Raw genomic sequence first — 19,590 nt, forward strand, 5'->3', positions numbered from 1 at the left:
TGCCAGATGGGACTCGTGTTCCCTTGGAAATGTGTTGCTCCTGCTCCAGATGCTGGCTCGTTGCCCGGCCAGCCATACCGGAGCCGTGACGATGACACAGCCGAGGCAAACATGGTGTGGAGTGGAGCTGCTCACAGCTAAGCTGGGGTGGGTGTTCTTGAGTTCTACCCAGCTCTGTCCAGCTCTGGAGAAAAGGTGTTTGGAAATGCTTCAGTGTGGAGGTTTTGGGGTTACCAAGGAGAGGCATGTGTGCACGCTCAGTGCCTTTGCAGCAGCATGCTCAAGGTTAAACAGCAGGTTTTGCCTGCTGGGAACGGGCCCGGTGCTGAACTGCACGGGCACAGCAGCTCCCCTGGTCCTGCTGCTGGAGGGGTTGGCGTGTGCGGGTGATGCCGCTGGGATCTGTCGGGCGATGGACGTGGGCCAGGAGCTGCGCGGAGCACCGCGTCGGTGAGGCACATATGTCGGGATGCAAACATGTACGCGAAAGAGATCCTGGCTGTCTAAATAATGTGAAATATTGACTAGCTCTCGCAGATGGTGCTCCACGTGCAGCTTCGGGGACTAAACTTCTCTGTCTCCCCTTGGGTTTTGGTGCGATGTTGTTTTGAGCCAGTTGGATGCTGGACTCTTGACAAACTTGTTGCCTGGTTGCTTTCAGCGGGATCGTTGAATCTGGGGGACATTGGTGGCCAAAGGAGGCTGAGGGGAAGGGAGGAGGGTTGCAGTGGGCTTGACTGGCTCCTTCAGATTCTCCTGATGGCTTTTACTCAGTTTTTAAATTATGGCATGGACTGGGATGCTAGTTCTGGCGCAGCGCTGGGTTTGTAGTGTTGCATGGGTGTCGTTTGGTGGCAGTGTTGGAGAGGAATTGCTGCCTGTAGTCAACACTGGGTGTTATTACCACTATTGTGGTGATTGTATTCACTGAGGAAATGATGACAATTTGCATTAGGGTGTTGCTAGGGATCCAGCGTCCAGGACATCCAGACCTCTGGCAGCAGGGTCATGGGGATATGCTGCTTTCCTATCAGCTCTTGGATGGTTGTCATGCTTTCTCCTCTGTTTTGCCTTCCTCTGGGATGAGATGCTGTGTTTGGATATGTGAAACTGTGCTTTTTGTGAGCTGTCCTGGAGGATGCTCTTGTGTTTTCCCAAAGCCTGTACCCAGTGCTGGGCAACTGCAGTGGGGACAAGCTGTGTTGGCAAAGCTGTGCTGGCAAGAAGGTCTTATCACAGCTCTGGAAGCATGTTGGGGAGTGCCCTCACCCACAGGCTGCTGTACTTGTGATAAAACATCTTACCAGCCAGGTGGTTTGGTCACTGAGCCTTCAGGTGTCAGGCTGTGCTCAGGAAGCAGCACGCTCCATGTGCTGCAGAGTTGGAGCCTCGCAGAGGTGCCCGGGGTGAGCTGGGGGACCCGCAGTGGGGGTCAGTACCTGAAGTGGGGTCCCCGAGCAGCGGTCCCCACGCTGGGCTGTGTGGGCTGTGTGTCACCGCGTGCGTCCCCGCCGCCGCTCCTGGCATGTGAGGGACCGACAGCCACAACAGTCTGTGCTCCTGCAGGGCTCGTTCCAAGGCAGCGTGCTGCTCGGGATAAAACATGTTTCCCTCTTCTGTTTCCCATTTTCTGCAGGCTTTTCCCATCTGCCTAACGGTCTCTACCCATCGTACATTCCCCTGAGCCACCTCGAACCTCCCAGTGCTGGCAGTCCGCTCCTGGCCCAGCTGGGACAGCACAGCCTCTTCGAGTCGCAGAAAGGTGAGTCTCAGACCCTGTGTGCCCTTCCCACAGTCACTCCTGGGTACTTACCCTGTCCTTTGGGCTTGTTTGGCTGCTGGAGTTGCTGGATGCTTGAGTGTTGGGGGTGAAGATCACCCCTTGGGTGGTCAGCCAGGGATGTTTTCTGGGCTGAGCAGTACCAAGGTTTTGGATGTGGCTGTCCTGTAGGAATGCTGGCCAGGTCCCTCCTTGAAGCCCCAGTGTGCATCAGAGACAGGGCTGTCTTGCATCCCGCATGGAGGAACCTGCTTGGTCTCCTTTGCCCTGGGCCTTTCTGTTTAAGGCATCCTTGAAATCCAGTCTTTCCTGGTTTGCCACCTCTTGCCTGTCTCTGTGTAGGACTGAAGGGGTTGGAAGCCTGTGATAATTTTGGTTGCTTTTACTCTACAGATGGATTCTACCTGTCCAGCCATGCGGGCCAGTCCGCTTTGCACCCGCAGCCTCCCCTCTCAAGGACCGTGGGCAGCCACACGTCGAACACTTTGCTCCGGGAAAAGGAGCTTGGGCAGCTGCACAAGAGCTCGAAAGAAGGCCTGAAAGACCCTGGTGGGAAGGAGCGGGCATGCCGGAGCGATCTGTCCCTGCCCTTTGCCAAGAAGGAGAGCAAGCCGAAGGAGGAGCCCCGACCCCGCAGCGTGGTTGACCTCACACAGGACACCAAGCCCGACAGCGACCGGAAAGTGAGTGTGGTGGAGAAGGCGGTGAAGGTCGGCGAGCGTCTCTCGCCATTCCTGGCCGAGCACATGCCAAATCGGGGCGCAGGCAGTGGGGAACCCAAGTCCAAGAACCCGCTGCAGAGTTCTTCCCTCAGCAACTGCAACGGTGGCGGGGACCCCATGCTGAAGGTCCTGGGTGCTGAGCAGGACCGCTGTGCCAAGGATCCCGCTCGGCACGATGAGAACATGAGGCCTTCTGCGCACGCCCACGCGGAGCGGCTGAAGCGGGGGGAGCCCCTCCTGCCCTCCGTGGGCGCTTTGCACGTCTCCTGTAGCTGTCCATCCCCACACCCCTCACAGACGGGGAAGATGACGCCGGCCACAACATTCCCTCCGCAGCCCGTCCATTCCAGCATGTACACCATCTTCCCGCCGGCCAAGGAGCTGGGGAGGGAGCACAAAGTCATCGCCCCCACCTTCGTGCCTTCGGTCGAAGCCTACGATGAGAGGAGCGGGCCCATCCAAATCGCCTCCCAGGCCCGTGACAACAAAGGGAAGGACAAGGACCTTGGCAAGGTGGGGGTGCTGCAGTCGCCCACGGAGCGTTGCCTTGCAGATGCCTCCCGCACACTCTTGTCCCAGGACTTTTCTTGTCACAGTGATGCCAAAAGGATGGAGGTTCTGAGAGAGAAGGGTTCGGTGATCAGGACGAACTCCATGGCACTGAAGAGACAGGTCACTTCAGAGCCCTTCCTCAACCGGCCGGGGCTGGGCTCTCCGGAGAGCAGGGAGTTCCTGGCCTCCAAGGATTTGCTGAAGCCGAGTCCGGAGGCAGAGCATCGCCCCTGCGAGCGGGACCGCTTCCAGCGATCCAGCTCCAAAGAAGCAGCAAAGGTCTATGGCACTTTGGACTCTTCCCGGCAGCACCTGGACCACGGTCAGCTGAAACCGCCGGAGCAGAAGTGGAAGCCCTTTGAGATGGGCAACTTTGCCACTACGCAGATGGCGGTGCTGGCCGCGCAGCACAACCATGTCAGCCGGGTGGAGGAGGAAGCCAAGAAGGTCTACCTTGACCCCAGCGGCTTGCCGCGGTCCTCGGTGGTGGGCTCGCGGGGCGCCGCAGACGTCCTGCACCCCGCCTCGCACGGCGAAGGCTCGGCCATGCAGAGCCTCATCAAGTACAGCGGCAGCTTTGCCAAGGAGACGGCGTCCCGGCAGAGCTGTGGCAAGAAGAGCCCCTTTGGGGGTTTGGGCAACGTGAAGCTGGACTCTGCACAGCTGGGAGCCTCCAAGGTGCAGCAGCTGCTGCTGCAGCAGCCTGCGAAGCAGCTAAAGAGGGACCCTGAGAGACCTGAGAGTGCCAAATCCTTTGGCCGTGAGAGCATTGGCTCCCAGGGCGAGGTGGAGGTGAGGCACTTGCCTGTTGGCATCGCTGTGGCTGTGGCCCGGCAGAAGGACAACAGCAGCAGCAGCAGCAGCAGCAAACTGGGGCCCAGCTTGGCAGACCGGGATCGTTCGCTGTCTCTCAGCAGCATCAAAGGTTGGTTCCCTAGGGCTTGTCTCAGGGCTTCCCTGGAGGATCTGTTCCCTGGGAAGAGCAGCCACCCCGTGCAGGCTGTGTGCCATGAACTGAGTTTGGCATCTTCAGCTCCTTTTGCCTCCCTTGCCAGCCAAGGACATGTTGTAAACCACAGTGGGAAGCAAGACCCCCTGTGCAAGAGGTAGTCAGTCCCCTGTCCCTGCTTCCCGTCCCTCTGGCCACTTCTGAGGACAATCCCACTCCATGAGTTTGATCCATTAGCAAAGGGAGTGACACAGAAACCTCTCGAGCCACCTTTGTGCTGGTGTTGTAATCTCATGGTTTTGATTTAAGCCGTGGTGCTGGCAGGAGGGGGATAGCACCAGAGAGATTTTGGTTCTCTGCTTGGCCTGTGTCGCAAGAGAACACCCGGGGGCTGCCCAGCACGGGGCTCTGGTGTGCCAAGGAGCAATGCCAAAGCGAGCGGCTGGCCAGCAATGGTTGGCTCTCCATTTTTAGCTCTTGTCTTCCCCATTTTTCTGCCTTTGCCCCCCTCTCCCAAAACTCAGTGGCAAGAAGCAGTTTCCCTCAGGCAGCAGCCCCTCTCCCCATTCCCATCGCCTCCCAGTGCCCTCCCCACAGCCGGGCGGGAGCCGGCCGAGGACCTCGTGGGCAGCACAGGGAGCTGTTTGTTCAGCCGTTCAGTCGTCCCAGACGCTCCCAGCTTGCGTTAAATGTAATTTACTGAGCCGAACTAAAAGGCTGCAAACAAGGGTTGAATTCTGGCAGGCCTCTGGGCTCGTTGCTAAGTGATGCAGTTGGCTTTCAGACAGAAAACAAGACTGCTTTTCTCCTCCTCTCGCCCCCCAAATGCTGCCCCCCCTTTGTGTGCCAGGAGATATTCGTCTAATAACATTAGCTTGCTTGCGCTGAGTGGACGGTGCTTGAATGTTTAGACCTTTTAAGAAGGAGAAAGCAGGCTTTAGTTGGCTAATCTGTAGTATTTGGCAAGTAAAATGCAAGTATTTAGTACTGGGCATTGGTTGTCAAGGGAACGGACCTAAGCCTTTCCTCCATGCATAACTGATTGAATTTTTCTATGCAGTCCATGCGTCATGTTCATATATATAGACAGAATGATCATTCACTGTCTGGACAATCCTCGTTCTGTCCAGGAAAGAGACTGTCCTGTTGGTGGGATGGAGGCTGGGCGGGAATTAGAGGTCCTTCAGTGTGTATGTTTGGATGGGGGGTGGAAAAAAGATGGTAAACTCGTCTAGAAGTAATGGAGCGCAAGGAGTGTAGATGGGAGAGGGAGGAGCGATGATAAAATAACAAAATAACGCTTTTTTAATGACAGTGTGGGGGTGGGGGTTAACTCACCTCATGCCGAGGAAGGGAGGGCGGCTGTGAGCTCTCCGAGGAATTGCTCCATAGTGCTGACACCAAAGAGACAGCTGGGCATTGATTGGGGAAAAGAAATAGGAAAAGGGGCTCCAAAGGGGGAAAACCCTGGGCTAGGGTGTGGAAAGGGAATGCTGGCAGAGAGGCAGTGGAAGATATTCGGGCTCCTGAGGGATTTGTGAGCCCCCGTGCTGTGGAGACTGGGGAGTGAAAGTGAGCAACGGAGGCTGGGGGGGGCATCATTCAGTGAGTTGGGGGGCTGGTTGGGGCTGGTTGGGCTGCACGTGGTGTCCTGGCAGGCTGTGAGGGAGATGTGGTGACCCTGGAAAGTCCTTTGGGAGGGAGAGCTGTGTGCCAGGTTTTAAAGCATCTTTGTTTTTTGCCCGGAGCCCGTGGAAGGAGCCTTGGGGAAAGGAGCTGGGAGAGATGTTGTCTTGTTCCTGGATTCCTTCTGACAGTAAAAGCTGAGGGAATTGGAGACTTGACAGCAAAAACCCATGGGCTGTCCAGGTTTGTGGAAATACACACTAGAGCTCTCCTTGAAAAGACTGCCTGTCAGCAGAATAGACTTGATGTTCCGAGATGTTTTCCCGTGTGCCAAACCATATCCAGACAGGAGAATGAGGACCCTGGGAAGGGCTGCTGGGGTGCAGTCCTGCGAGGCTGGGTGTTGGCTGCAAGCAGGGCTGGGATTTAGGAGTGGATTGTATCACCAAAGCATAGGAGAGGGGCAGCAGGGAATTGTGTGAAAAATGAATATGCAAGAAAGAAGCTGGGGGAAAAAACTAGGGAAAAGCGAGCTTAAAATCAGGCAGCTGCAGTGAAGACCTTGGATAAAGGAAAGGGTGGCCTTAATACCTGGTCTTGGCAGAGCCAAGTGAGGCTCTGCTGCTTGCTCCTGTGAAGGTGCCTCGTAGCCTCTCACAGATGCAGCTGCTGCCATGCCAGGCTGTATTTGCAAGAGCTGTTCTGATTGTGGACAAGTGGTTTCTCCAGCCAAACATCCAGCTCCCTTTTTGGATTCCTGCCCTCATCTGCCATATGTGTCTCTACCTCATCAGACCCTTTCTTGTTGCGTGTCTCAGGGGGGATGCAGATTCCTGATAATGGGTTGAATTGCAGAGTGGAGTGCACTGGTTTTGTGAGGGTCTGTATTGTTGGTTCTGCCTGTTGCAGAAGGACAGGGATTCAGAGCATACCCAGTGCTTCCCAGACTGGTTTACAAGATCAAAAGGTGCTTCAGAAAGTGCAGAGATAAAATCCTTCCCCTCCCTGAGATGTTCTAGGCAGGACTGTGTGGTTTGATGGAGGATTTAGCTGCATCTCAGCTCTTTCTGGGATGGGAAATCTGTCACTGTCCTTCAGCACAGTGGTCCCTTTGGCCCTGTTGCTCCCAGGCTGGTGGCTGTGCTGTCCTGGGAGACCAGCCTGGCCTGGCAAGTAGCCCCTTGATGTCTTGGAGACATGAACCTCAGAACACGTGCACTTGGGTGCTACGAGGAGAATATTGCTTTCGAGAGAATATCTTGATCACACAGAGAGCCTTGCCTGGTCCTTCAGGATTTGAACCTGGAACATCCTTGGGGACATTGATGTTTGGGTGTATTGGCTCCCAGACAGTGCTCCTCCATGCCCAGAGGGGTCGGCTTTCTCGTGACCATTTCTCCTGTCTGATGGTGCTGGGTTGTCTCGTAGGGCACGGACGCTCCGAAGATGACTGTGGGGATGAGAGAAGCCGCCACCGGGACAGCCACCTCCTGGCAGGGCGCTTGGAGCGGGATCAGGAGAAGCTGCTCAGGTGAGGGTTGGAGGGAGGCGAGGTCTTTTGCTGTAGTGTCACAAGCTGAGCTGAGGGACAACCTGTCCAGAGAGGATTGCATCCATCCTGCTGTAGGTGTTGGCACCAAACTGGTGCAGCGAGGGATGCTGAGTGGGGTACACAGGGCTGTAGGCAGATCCTGAGTCCTCAGCAAGCACACCTAATAGACAGCTGCAAATCCATGCCTGCTCCAAGGGCTGGAGAGGTGGAATGTTTTATTCTAGACATGACACCTCCATCACAGCTCTCCTTGAGTGACTGACCCTGGTTTGCAAACACTCGTTCTGCAGGCTGGTCCATACTCCTGGGCACCTCCATCACTTGGACCCTCTCTCACTCTCTCTCTCTTACCTCCTCCATCCCCAGAGAAAGCAAGGAGCTGGCAGATTTTGCTCGAATACACCCCTCTAGCTGCGCCACGAACGGTTTAAACTCCAACCTCATGGTGACGGGAGGCCCAGCCCTGGCGGGCTCCGGGCGCTGGTCTGCAGACCCGGCTTCGCACTTGGCAGCCCACCCCTGGCTCCCCAGGACAGGGAGCCCCTCCATGTGGCTGGCTGGCCATCCCTATGGTGAGTGCCCTGGGAGGGAGCAGTGTCATGGGGTGTTCACACCAATGAAATCCAGGGAAAAGTGTTGCTACAGCCCACTGAGGCTGTTTGAGGAGCACAGGGAAAAGGGAAGGAGGCATTTCGGAGCAGTAGATGACTTCTTGTGTGGGTAGGAGCTGTCTGCATTCCCTGAGTTGTGACTTTGGTGTTTTTTCTTCCAGGACTTGGTCACCCTTCCCTGCACCAGGGCATGACTCCAGGCTTCCCCCCTGCCATGGGGGGAGCTCTCCCTTCTGCCTACCAGTTTGCCAGAGATCCGCAGTCTGGGCAGCTTGTTGTGATCCCCAGCGAGCACTTGCCTCACTTTGGTAAGGATGTGAGCGTGTTCCTGAGGACCATTCTTTGACAGCTGGGGGGAAAACAGCCTTTTGGGAGGGCCAGAGAGGAGCATAGATACCTGTGGGGACCAGCAGCCACAGCTGTAGGGTGGGTGTGAGTGGGCCTCTTGCTAGGTGTGTTTTGGAGGTGGAAATGTGTAATCTTTAGCAGAGGCTCTTCATCCCCTGCGGGACCCTGCAGAGTTTGATCCTTGGTTAGAAGAATCTATTCATAGGCTCAGCCGTGGACAGTCACACCAAGGGTGCCTGGAAAGCAAGTCTGATGGCCCTAGGGCACAGGGGTGGTGGGATTGGGGCTGCCGAGGGGAGCACAGCACACTTTCCCCTCTGATTCCTGGTTGTATAGCCCAGTCTTTGGCATCCCCCATACTCTGGGACTGTAGAGAGTGTTGCCCTGAGTGATCCTGAATCCTTTGTCCATCCTTACCCTGCGGCCTCCCTGACTGCATCTCTGCTCATTCCACAGCGGAGCTGATGGACCGGGCACCCCCCCTGTGGCCCGCTATGTACCCCCCAACCAGGAGCTCCCTCCAGCACGCTCACCAGCTCCAGCTCCTCTCCCATCAGCAGCTGCTGCGGCAGCACGAGCTGTACATCCTGCAGCAGCAAGCAGCCCACGCCATGGAGCTGCAGAGGAGTGCCCAGCTCGTGGTATGTTTTCAAGAACTTCTTGCTTGGCCGTGAAACGAGCCTGAAGTTGGAGTGTCTGGGGAGAAAATGCAGCTGTGCCTGTGTGGCAAGTGCATCTCAAGGATATGGATGCATTGAGTGATCCTGCCCTGGTCCTTGGGATGTGAAGCATTTGGTGTATCCTGCAGTTAGAGTGGGTTTTGGAGGGGTTTGGTGTAGAGCCATTGAGCAGTGCTGTCAGGAGAGCTGCCCAGCAGCAGCACAACCTGGATTCCTTCCCTAGGGATGTCTCCGCATAGCTGAGTGGTTTCATTCTTGGTCACCTCCAAACAAACCTCCTGAGCAGCTCAGAGAAGCAGCTGCAGGACTTGCAGCAGTCACACTGGCTCCTGGAGACAGCTCCCATTCACGAAAGGGTTTTGGAAGTCATGAGCTTTCATTTGGGTGTTTTACTCCCATTCATTTTTATAGTGGTCCTCTGGTTTTCGACCTTCCTTTGTGTGTGGGCTTGCTAGGCTGGAGGCTTGGAAATAGAAATGGTTTGCTTTGGATGCAAGTGAAAGCTGAGATATCCTTCTCATGATTCCTGGAGCTGGGAGTTAGTAGAGAAGCTATTGTAGATCAGTGTTACCCTCTGTCAGATTGGTCTTCAAATGGTCTTGCACTGGGGAATGTGTGTTTTATTCCAGTGCATATTTGATAAGACCATGTTTTGGTCTTGCTTGGTGGTAGGTCAGTGCCACTTTCCAGATGTTGTGCTGAGTTTTGCTCTGTTCTTGTCACAGGAGAGGTTGAAGGCAAACGAGCAGCGTGTGGATATGGAAGAAAAGGTGACAAAACGGAACCTGGACAGTGCCAAGTCAGGCCTTTCCTCCTCTGCCCCGGGACTGGTGCACCGAAAACCACCTGTGCTGTCTCCCAGCGCCTCCACGTCCTACAGCAAGGCTGTGAGTCCACCTCCCCTCTCTCCCAGGGCCTCACCCGTGTCTGTGCTCAAAGCTGAGGTGATCCAAAAGATGGAGGAGCCACCTTCGCAGCCAGCCTACTCCTACCCTGCCACCCCCAGTTCCCATCCTTCCAGCCCGCCCCCCGCCTCTCCACCCCCTGCCCCTGCCATCCCTCCAAAGGAAGAGGCGCCCGAGACCGTGGAGAAGAAAGACCTGGAGCTGGAAAAAGAGGCTGCTGGTCCATATCAGGCCTTGTTCCCAGGTAAGAGAGCCCTGCTTTGGCAGAGTCCCATTGTGTTTGTGCCTGCCTCCCTTTTTCTCCTCGGCTCTTTCCTGCTTCTGTCCCTTCCCCTAGGGAAAACCACATAGCCCCTCTAAAAGGCAGGGGAGAGGGAAGGAGCAGGGGTAGTGTGATGGACTGGGATCGATGCCTGGATCCCTGGGGCTGTAGGCTCTCTTCTTCCCTTGGGCTGAGCCTGAGTTGGTTGTTCCAGGGCTGGAGTCCCAGTGGGAGAGGAGGCAGGAGGCAGATCTCTCTCCAGTTGCATGAAAGTGCTGGAAAGGTGCAGAAGGGACCTCTGGGGTGCTGCTGCATGTGGCAGCTTGGTCAGGAGAGCAGTGCCCAAAGCACCTATTGCTTGAGAACAGGAGGAGACCAGAGATGATGGAAGCCAAGGGAAACAGCTTTATGCCTTAGCCAGAGAGAAGGTGCTTTGGAGACCCAGCCATTACACAGTCTGTCCCTTCTAATATCTTGCAGAGATTCCCCCTGGATATCCATTCCAGTCCCTGCCTCCCTCCTTTGGAAGACACTATCCCTACCTCCTCCAGCCCCCCGCAGCATCTGATGCGGATGGCCTGGCTCCTGACGTCCCGCTGCCTGCTGAAGGCTCTGAGCACATGGAGCTTTCCTCAGAGGTCAAGCCCATCCATCTGTCTCCGTCCAAAATCCTAGAGCCCATCCAAGCAGCAACAGAAGAGGAATCCTTGGAAGAGAGAGTAAAATCAGAGGTGCAGATGGAGGAAAGCCAAGAAGGCATCTGTGAGCAGGACATGGGGACTCTGAACATCACCACCTCCGCAGCCGTCCCAGTGCAGAACGTGGACAATTGCAATCTCCTGTTGCACCAAGGCGAAGCCCTGGGTGCTATGGAGCAGGACCAGGAAGACCTCCAGAGCTGCCCACCTCCTTACCAGGTTGTGGCCTGTCCTGCAGAAGCAGAGGCTGAGGCAGAGAGCGGGAGTGGAGCAGAAGCCTGCTCCATGCACATGGACTATGACGGTTTGCTCGTGCACGCGGAGAGCGAGCCACCGGAGATGGACTTGACGCCCCAGCGGGAAGAGGCCTCTGTAGCCATGGATCTGCAGAGCGCCGATGTGCCCCGGGCAAGGGAGTTTCCCAGCCTGCCTCCTGAGGAGGGGGAGCAGGGGCCAGAGATCCCTTCCTACACAGAAGAGGCAATCGCTTGCCAAATCCCAGATCTGGACATCAAGCCGGGTGACCCGCTGGCTGGGATGAATGCTTTGGTGGCTGCTACAGAAATGCCTCAGGCTTGTTCCTTGTTGACTACCACCACTGTCGCTCCACCCCAGATGAAGGTGGAGGTGTTAACTGACCAGACCCTGGAGCACTCCTTCCTGCAAGGGATCACTTTGCTGAGTGAAATTGCAGAGATGGAGCTGGAGAAACGGAAGCAAGAAATGCAAAGTAAGTTGTGAGTAGGGAGTCTGGTCAGCTTCTGACCATGCTGGGTCTCCCATCTTATGGTCCCTGTGCTCTCCATGTGGGCAGAGAGCGGAGTCACAGGGGGGATTTTTTGCAGCCTCAGCCAGGCAGCGAGGAGAGCATTGCCCTGAGTTGCAGGAGTGGCTGGTACTTTGGATGGGGTTGGAGCAGGGTTTTTGTTGCAGCAGGCTGAGCTACGTGTGGCTTTTGTACTGCTCTCCCTTCCAAAGGCCCTCGCCATGTCTAGACAGTTTGTGGTATGCGTAGCGGAAACGGAGCCCCAGTTGCTGAGAGCTGCCAGGGTAACACCCTTCTGGCAGGCACTGAGTCCACAGTCTGTTGGGGTTTGGCACCAGAGGCCCCAGTAGCTCCAGATGATGCTTTCCAAGAGCTTGGCAGGTCCTGAAAAGAATCTCACCTTCCAGTAACTTCCTGAGGTGAGAAGTGATGGGAACTGCCAGTTACACCATGGCTGAGTACAACAGGAGATCTCAGGTGAGGGCCAGGGGTGGCTGGGGGACTCCTTGAGCAGCCGTGGTCCAGAAAGGGCCATCAGCCTCTCCTTATGCCTGTTGGAGAAGCAGTCTTGGAATGGGACCTTCTGTAGCTTTTTTTTGTGTCCTTCCCAGCAGGTCCAGAGAGTTTCCCTGTCCGGCCAACGCTGGAGAGTTTGCTGGCTGCCAGCACGCACATGCTCATGGAAGTACTTTCCACCCCCTTTATGGAAAGTCTGAAAACCATCCGGCTGCCTCGAGAGCTGAATCCCAACAAAAAATACAGCTGGATGCAGAAGAAAGATGAACCAGTAAGTAGCTCTTAGTGTGGCTGAGCCTGGAAAGCCCCAGTGCATCCACTCACACAACTCTCTGTCCCAGCCCCAATTTGGGGGCTCATGCTGGCTCGTGCTGCCCCTCTGCATTCAGCAGAACAAGCTGGTTGTTCCTTCATGTCACATTCCTGGCTGCACAGGAGTCAGTGGGCTGCAATTTAGGTTCTTCCCTTGTTTGTGAATCAAACATTCAGCAGAATCCTCAGCAGCTCTGGAAGTGGTGTTTTAAGGTGATGCCAGAGGAACCTGTGTGTTACTATTCTGGCCAGAGGATAAATAAAAGTAGTGGCAGGAGGGTTTTTCCTTGTTTATTTTTAATTTGCTGACTGTTCCCTGTGGAAGAGACTGATAAATTATTTTGTACAGAGCAAGTAAGTATTCCAAGATAGGATATACTGTGATCTGTCTTTTTAAACAAGGTAAAAGAGCTTTTTATCCTGCAGGTTCTCTTCAGGGTTGCAGTCCCTAAGAGCTGATGCCACCCTGTGCATAAGCCACAGAACATCTCTGCTTTGCTGGTTTTCTTGGGTACCACTCTGGGGCTGTGCTGGTGGGCACGGTGTTTCTGCTCCCCTGTCCGCATGAAGGGCTTTCTGCCAGGCTGCACACCTTGGCCATTGCCGGGGCACGCAGTGTGCACCCCCTGGACGTGTCCTGACCCTCTCTTGCCTCCCCACTCCAGATGTACTCCATCAAATCGGCCATTGAGAACATGGACGCGATGGAGCTGGACTACAGGATGAGGCTGGCAGAGCTGCAGCAGAGCTACAAGGAGAAGCAGCGGGAGCTGGTGAAGCTGCAGCGCCGCAGGGACTCCGAGTAAGTCACAGGCTGCTCACCCAGTCTTGTTTTTTTCCAGCTGGGCACTTTCACTGCCTCTTGGCCTGGGAGAGAAAACTGCCCTCCATCCCTCCCTGCCTCCTCTCCTCTCCTGGTACATCCTGCCAGAGCTTTGCACAGCACACTCCTAGGCTATGTGACACAACAACCTGGTAACTGGTGACTGCAGCTGGGAGACTGTGTTAGAGACAACCTTGGCTACAGCAGCTCAGTTTAGCAATTTGGTGGCAGGCGAAGGTTCTGGGTTGGCACCCGTTCTTGCTTGCTTTCTTTTAATTATTTTCCCTTTTTCTTCTTTTTGGATTTATTTTCCTTATTTTTTTCCCTGTTTGTTTGCTTTTTGTTAGCAAAGTTTGCTTTTGCCTTTTTTTTTCCCTTTTCTTTTTCTTCTTTTTTTTTTTTTTTTTTGTTGCCTTGGTTAACAGTGAAGCGTGTGGTTTTTTTAAAGGGAAAAGCATGACGAGAAAAGTAGAAGCTTGTTTGTTTTTTTTTTTCCTTTTCTTTTTCTTTTTTTTTTTTTTTTTTTTTTGTTGCCTTGGTTAACAGTGAAGCGTGTGGTTTTTTTAAAGGGAAAAGCATGACGAGAAAAGTAGAAGCTTGGCGAGAAGAGGCCCTGGAAGGCCCAGGAAGAGGAAACTTGGATCAAGCGCTCTGTCACCCATTAAGGAGAGAGGGAAGAGTGACAGCAAGAGTGGAAAGTAAGGCTGGAATTTGGGGAAGATGGGAACACGGCAGGGTCTCTGCACCAGGGTCTGACTTGGGGAGAGCATCTCGGATGCAGCGGGGGCTTGTTGTGTTGGCAGGCCAGCCACTGGCTGCAGTGGTGGAAGCGCGTGCTGTTAACGTGAGTGTGTCCTTAGGGTGGGAATGCAGTGCCAGTGTCCTTCCTCCCCATGGGCAGAGCACGTGTCTGGTGTTGGGTGCAGGTAGGACAGGTGGAGTTGAGCAGCTGTGAGGTGATGCGGCTGGCAGGGAGCTGTAGGTGAGGCTTTGGAGTCGGGGAGTGCATCCTCGTGTGCTTTCAGGAGAGCAGATGGTGCAAGCGGGTGCTGTAGAGCCAGTTGCAGGCATGTTGGTATCAAAACCGGGAAGGACAGGGCTGTTCCAGGTTATCTACTTTGTAGAACCTTTCTGCTGTGTTTCTTCTGTCTTCCTCTCTGTTCCCTGAATCAGTGGGAGTTGGTTTCGCCTGACATCTCTCTTTCAAGCATCTGGATTTTTCTCTATTCTGCTTTTTTCTCTTTTGCAAGTCCAGCTGCTCTTGTTTGGATCTCACCAGTGCTGGCCATCTACCCTACCACACATAGCCTCTCCAATGGGAAGGCATTTCCAAGCTGCCTCCCTGCGTGCTCCATATTTTTGTAAACGTCCTTTTCAAGACCACAAATCAGATTCAGGTGCCCAGCTCCCACTGACCAGTGCTTCTGAAAATCTGTCCTCTTGGTGGCTCTGTGTTTTGTTCTTCGTGTTTGGGTGGCTGGACAGGCTGGAGGCGTCCGGAGGCAGCTGGAGTTGTGCATGTGTGGGTGTATGGCAGTGTTGTGTGTGCATGTCCCTGGATCACAGGAATGCTGGAGGAGGCTGCTGTTAGAGATGGAGGTGCATCCTCAGCCAGTATCCAGGGCCTGAGGTGTTGGTTTAGCTGTCTGTGCAGGTCAGTAGAGAGGATAGAAGGGAGGAGAAATGCCTGGAAGCTGAGGAGGCTGCTCCGTGTCAGTGGCTTTGTGGTGGTGGTCTGACTGGTAGGCTTAGTGTGAAGGAGGCAGCATATGAGGGCTTGAAATGGAAGCTTGGTAGGAATCTTGAGGTGTTGACTGATCATCCATCAAATAGTTATTGGAGATGGCTGGGGAGCCGGGAAAGATGTGCTTATAGTCTCATCTACTTTATTTTTTATTTTATTTTCTTATTTATTTACCCTCTCCTTTCCCCCCAAATCCCAAAGCAAGTCCGATGACATAGATCACAAATGCCTTTCACAAGGGGCCAGACTTGGAGTCTGGAGTGAGCCAGTCCTTGCAGTGCCTTCGTCCCTCCCTGTCACCCCATGTGGCACTTCCTTGCCACTCTTGCTCATACCCAAGCAACCAAAGCAAGTGTCTGGGCAGTGAGGCACCTCCCTGGGCCTCAGGAGTCTCTCTCTTCACCTGCAGAGTCCGTGGAAGTAGAAGTGGGAGAAGACCTTAAGGGCCAAGTCACCTGTCAGTCCTTCCTGTTGCTGCTCTGTACCAAATCAGGCACTTTTTGGTGGCTGTTACCAAAATACCAAGTACTTCCTTTTAGAGAGCACCTTGCAGGTCTCTGATTTCAGGCACCCTCATCTGTCCTGGTGGCCAAGAGTGTGCGTGAAGGGCTCCTTGGCTCTCCAGTTTGGTGGAAAACCTTGTCCAAACTGCTGTCACTTCACAGTGGACTTGGCTCCCGCTGAGGATCCCCACTGTCTTAGGAGGCATTTAACCTCACTTTTGAGCTTGGTGGGGATCACAGAGAGGAAAGCCTGCCCACCTTGACCCATCCTGTGCTTGGCTTGCAGACTGAGCAAGTCCTTGTTGCTCTCTGAAGACTCTGAGACTGGTGAGGGCATGAAGAAGAGGCACAAAGGGGCCCTCCCGGAGGAGGACGAGGATGTGGAGAGCAGCAGTGGCAAGATGAAAGGGAGGAACCCAAGCTGGGAAGAGCACGATGCGGCTCCCAGCTTCTCAAATGAGGTCAGTGCCCTTGTGGGGAACATGGAGCCCCAGGCCAAAAGCCCATCTCTTTCCTGCTTTGCTGGTGTTGGGTTGGACTCCTGATCTTTCAGTGTCTGCTTTCAGTTCACGTGGGTTTAGATGCTCCTCAAGAGAGGACTGTGTGCAGTGAAGGGGCTACCGTTGGCTTACAGAGGTTGAACCTCTTTGGAAGGCAGCAGAGTCAAGTGCCTTGGAGCCAGGCAGAGCATTCAGTGCTGCACTGGCTCTGAATCCAGAGCAGGGCTTGTCTTACCCCTTTGCCTGTTGAGAGAGCACAGGGGAATGGACCTCCCGAAGCAAGGGAGGAACTGGAGCACAACCTTGCTATTTCAAATGCAGGGTTTTCTTCTGCTTCTGTTGAGGCAATGAGATATTTACTGGAGCTTTAAGCTGCTGATGAAATCCAAAACGCATGCAGGCAAAGTACTGAGTTAGAGCTGCTGTTATCTAGCTGTAGCACATGTGAAATGTACTTGCTTTTTTCAAGAAGCAAGAAATACTGAAAAGAATGTAGCAGCTCTGGCTGTAGTGCAGTGGTGCTGATACTCATGCTGAGAGGTATTTGGGTTTTTGGCATCCCAGCCTCTGGAGCTGGTTGATTATGTGGAAATCCCTGTTTATTTGGCTGAGTTTTGGGTAAAGAAGACTTTTAATCCTTGTGATTTAGAGAAAAGCTTGTTAAACCAGCCCAAACATACCCTAAAAACCAGGTGGTATAGAGAAAAAAGAACTCCAAAGCATGTTGTTCTATGAACGTGTTTCTTTTGGAAGAACATTCAGTTTTTCTAAGTTAATCTTGCAATTTTGTAATGCTTAGTAAAACTGTGTTGTTTGCTGACATCTTCCTCTTCTTCCTCCTTAGAACCATGGTGGGTTATGACAACTGGGGCTAAGATTATCACCTTGAGGCTTTATTAACTACATGCATGAGACTGTTTGGAGGGCTAGTAAGGTCCCTCAGGTCTGCCATGATATCTGCTCTGTGTTCACCTTGTCTCTTCCTTTCACCTCAGCAGTTAAAGCTCAAAAAGAAGAAGGTGCCATCAGATCAGGAGCAGCTGGCCAGCAAGCTTGACAAGGCCCTGTCTCTCACCAAGCAAGACAAACTCAAATCCCCCTTCAAGTTTGCTGACAGCTCTGGGGGAAAGCTCAAAACCAGTGGAGGTGGCAGCAGGTACCTCCCAGCCCATGAGGCTCTGCCGAGCAAGGAGGAGAAGAAGAGCCTGGCCAAGAACCTGGGCCTGTCACTGAAAACGGCCAAAGAAGGTAAAAACAAAGTGACCGCCAAAATGAAGAAGATGGAGGTGGGGTTAAAAGTCAAAAATCAGCTCAAGGTTTCCCATTCACCAGCAATATCTGAAGTTAGCAGCTACTCCTATAGTAAGTAATGTCTTTTTTATCTCTTCTGTTTGTAGAAGGGGTTGTGGTGGGAGTTTCTGGCCTATTGAAAAGGTCTTGCAGATGGGTCTGGTTTTGCTCGTGAGTGAAAAGTGACCTCCTCCTCCCAGTGAATGCTGCTGCATCTTTGGGGTCAGCATGGGCTGTCTGCCCATCTTGCTGTCCAAGGGGTAGCCATGATCAATGTATCTCTTCCTGACCTGTATTGTATTCATCATCAGTGGGGAAAAACGCTTAAGAAAATGAAATTGACCCATGTTCTTGCTTTTGGTGGGAGTAGACACTCCTTCTACCTGTCACATGAGCACGTGCAGCCTCTTCTCTAGGAGGTGGTTGACGTTTGAAGTCCTTGTTGAGTTCAGTGGGCTTGGCTTTAGGATTATGCCACGGAATCTGTTGGAAAGGAAAAGCCTGCCAGCAACACTGATGTTCCTGAGCATCCTCCTGCCCTTCAGTGTCATGGCTTGGTTCCTGGCTGGCTGTGCTGAGCCTTCCCATCTGGGTCATCAGCGTTTGTCCCCACCCAACATCAGTGTGGTGATTGTTACTTCTTAACCCAGAGTGTGCCCGAGGTGAGGGTACCAGCGACTGGCCCCTGTTACAAAAGGAAAGATCTGAACTGCCGACAGTGTTGGGAAAACAGTAGAGCCAAACACAGGAGAGTCTTTAACAGTTCAGGCAGATATTGGGGCAGAGTTTATGGTCTGAGACCGTCGTGTAATGGTCTCAGCTCACTTGCACACACATCTTTCCCTTTGCTTGCAGCTATTTAAAGCCATGTTAAAACCTTTATGGGGTGTTTGTGTGCATAACAAATACATCTCTTGGTGCAACACTAGTTTAGAAATTTCACTAATGGGGAAGATGATCTGGTGACTCTCCAATGGAACAAATGTTTGGTATGAAATTAGCCATTTATATGGCAAAATAGGAGCCATTGTGTCCACTGGACTTGAACACAGCCTTTGGCTTATTGTGCTGTACACATTACCCAGCAGTTCTGTTCGTGAATGTGCTTCACTCCCAAGGACAGACACGTGTCTCCTAGACTGGGAGCTCTGGAGCTGATGGGAAGAGGAAGGATGGGCTGTTGCTGGAGCTAAAGCCTCCGCTCATGGCAGAGGGAGCTTTTGCAGTGCCCTCGCACTTGTTACTGTGGTTTCATGAACAAAAACTCCCTCCCAGACTTGAGAGCTTCTGTCTGACCACTGTCCAGTGAGTCTCCTGGTGTAGGAGTGTGTCTCTTTGTCACTCAGGTCTCAGCTCAGGATTGTTGTGACTGAGGAAACAGCTCAGCTTTGGTTTTTCAGCTGTGTGCACGTTCCAGGGAATGGCCTCAGCCTGTCATTTGGTCACTCAGGCATGATAAATTTGGGGAGGCAGGTCGAGCATATGGCAGCACCTCCCATGGCTGGTGGGCTGCTCATGTGGAGAAGGGTAAATGGGACTGGCGCCAAGTCCTTCTGCCTCCTGACCTCAGGATTTTCTACCTGGAGTCCTGAAAACTTTGGGCATAGATCCAAAGGGGGAAATGAGCATCTTACTCCCACAAATTTTAAGAAAAGTCAGGTGTCCAAAATAATGTGCATATTTGGGCTTTTGGCCTCCTAAACTTGCCATTTTTCATGTCTTCCTCTCCACAACCCAATGCAATGGAGCTGGGGAGTGACGCCACAATGTCTGTAATGTTGTGGAGCTGATGGCATGTCCACAAGCGGGGAGGTGACAATTTATACCCACTTAGATTGCATCCAGGGGTGCCATATGCTTTTTGTCCCTCTCATCAGGTGCCAGAGGGGATGGCTGGATAACTTCTCACCGCCCACGAGGCTAAGCAGCTTTGTAAAGCCATGGTTCACAGACTGAGGAGCGGCTTGGTCCCTGCTCTGTTGTGACATGCGCCGTGGAGCAGCCGGGGCAGTGTGTTTGGAGTCAGACATTTGGAGTTAGACATCCTGCCTTCTTGGCAGCTGGGTTTACTCCAGCCACCTGTGTCTAAAACCCTCTGTGAGAGCTGGTTCATGTAGAAAAGGAGATTTAGGTCAAGAATGCTGAATATCATCATAGTGAAGACAAATTCAGGTTGATGGTCGAATAGTTGACAGTGCTATGCCTTCACATTTACGTAGTGGAAATGTTCGCCTCATTATTCTGCTGCCAAGCTAAAAACACTCCTTGGATCTTGTCTTAAGGGAGGACAGGAGGTGGAGAGTGTCCATTTGTGATGGAAAGAAGGAAATGTGAATTCCTGTGTTTGTTGAGCGCAAGGCTTGTGATGGAGCACCTGGGCAGGGGTGGACAGTGGTGGCACCAAAGCCCCCCAGAACGCACCCAAACCCCCATTCAGTGATGTAACGCTCT

General features: G+C 53.4%; 1 protein-coding gene across 1 annotated transcript in view; it reads left to right on the top strand.

The window, feature by feature from the left end:
• The first annotated feature begins 412 nt into the window (after window positions 1-412).
• The window catches only part of TNRC18 (trinucleotide repeat containing 18), a 38,160-nt gene continuing 18,982 nt past the window's right edge, over window positions 413-19,590 (top strand). The window contains exons 1-14 of the mRNA XM_017734289.1: window positions 413-450; window positions 1,446-1,762; window positions 2,174-3,979; window positions 7,058-7,160; window positions 7,548-7,753; window positions 7,954-8,100; window positions 8,597-8,781; window positions 9,546-9,969; window positions 10,468-11,415; window positions 12,063-12,238; window positions 12,945-13,081; window positions 13,672-13,800; window positions 15,636-15,810; window positions 16,848-17,215. Coding sequence (XP_017589778.1) covers window positions 413-450; window positions 1,446-1,762; window positions 2,174-3,979; window positions 7,058-7,160; window positions 7,548-7,753; window positions 7,954-8,100; window positions 8,597-8,781; window positions 9,546-9,969; window positions 10,468-11,415; window positions 12,063-12,238; window positions 12,945-13,081; window positions 13,672-13,800; window positions 15,636-15,810; window positions 16,848-17,215 — 5,159 coding nt within the window. The remainder of the gene's footprint in view (window positions 451-1,445; window positions 1,763-2,173; window positions 3,980-7,057; window positions 7,161-7,547; window positions 7,754-7,953; window positions 8,101-8,596; window positions 8,782-9,545; window positions 9,970-10,467; window positions 11,416-12,062; window positions 12,239-12,944; window positions 13,082-13,671; window positions 13,801-15,635; window positions 15,811-16,847; window positions 17,216-19,590) is intronic.

This window comes from Corvus brachyrhynchos, unplaced genomic scaffold (genome assembly GCF_000691975.1).
Source record: "Corvus brachyrhynchos isolate BGI_N302 unplaced genomic scaffold, ASM69197v1 scaffold5, whole genome shotgun sequence".
NCBI classification, from domain to species: domain Eukaryota; kingdom Metazoa; phylum Chordata; class Aves; order Passeriformes; family Corvidae; genus Corvus; species Corvus brachyrhynchos.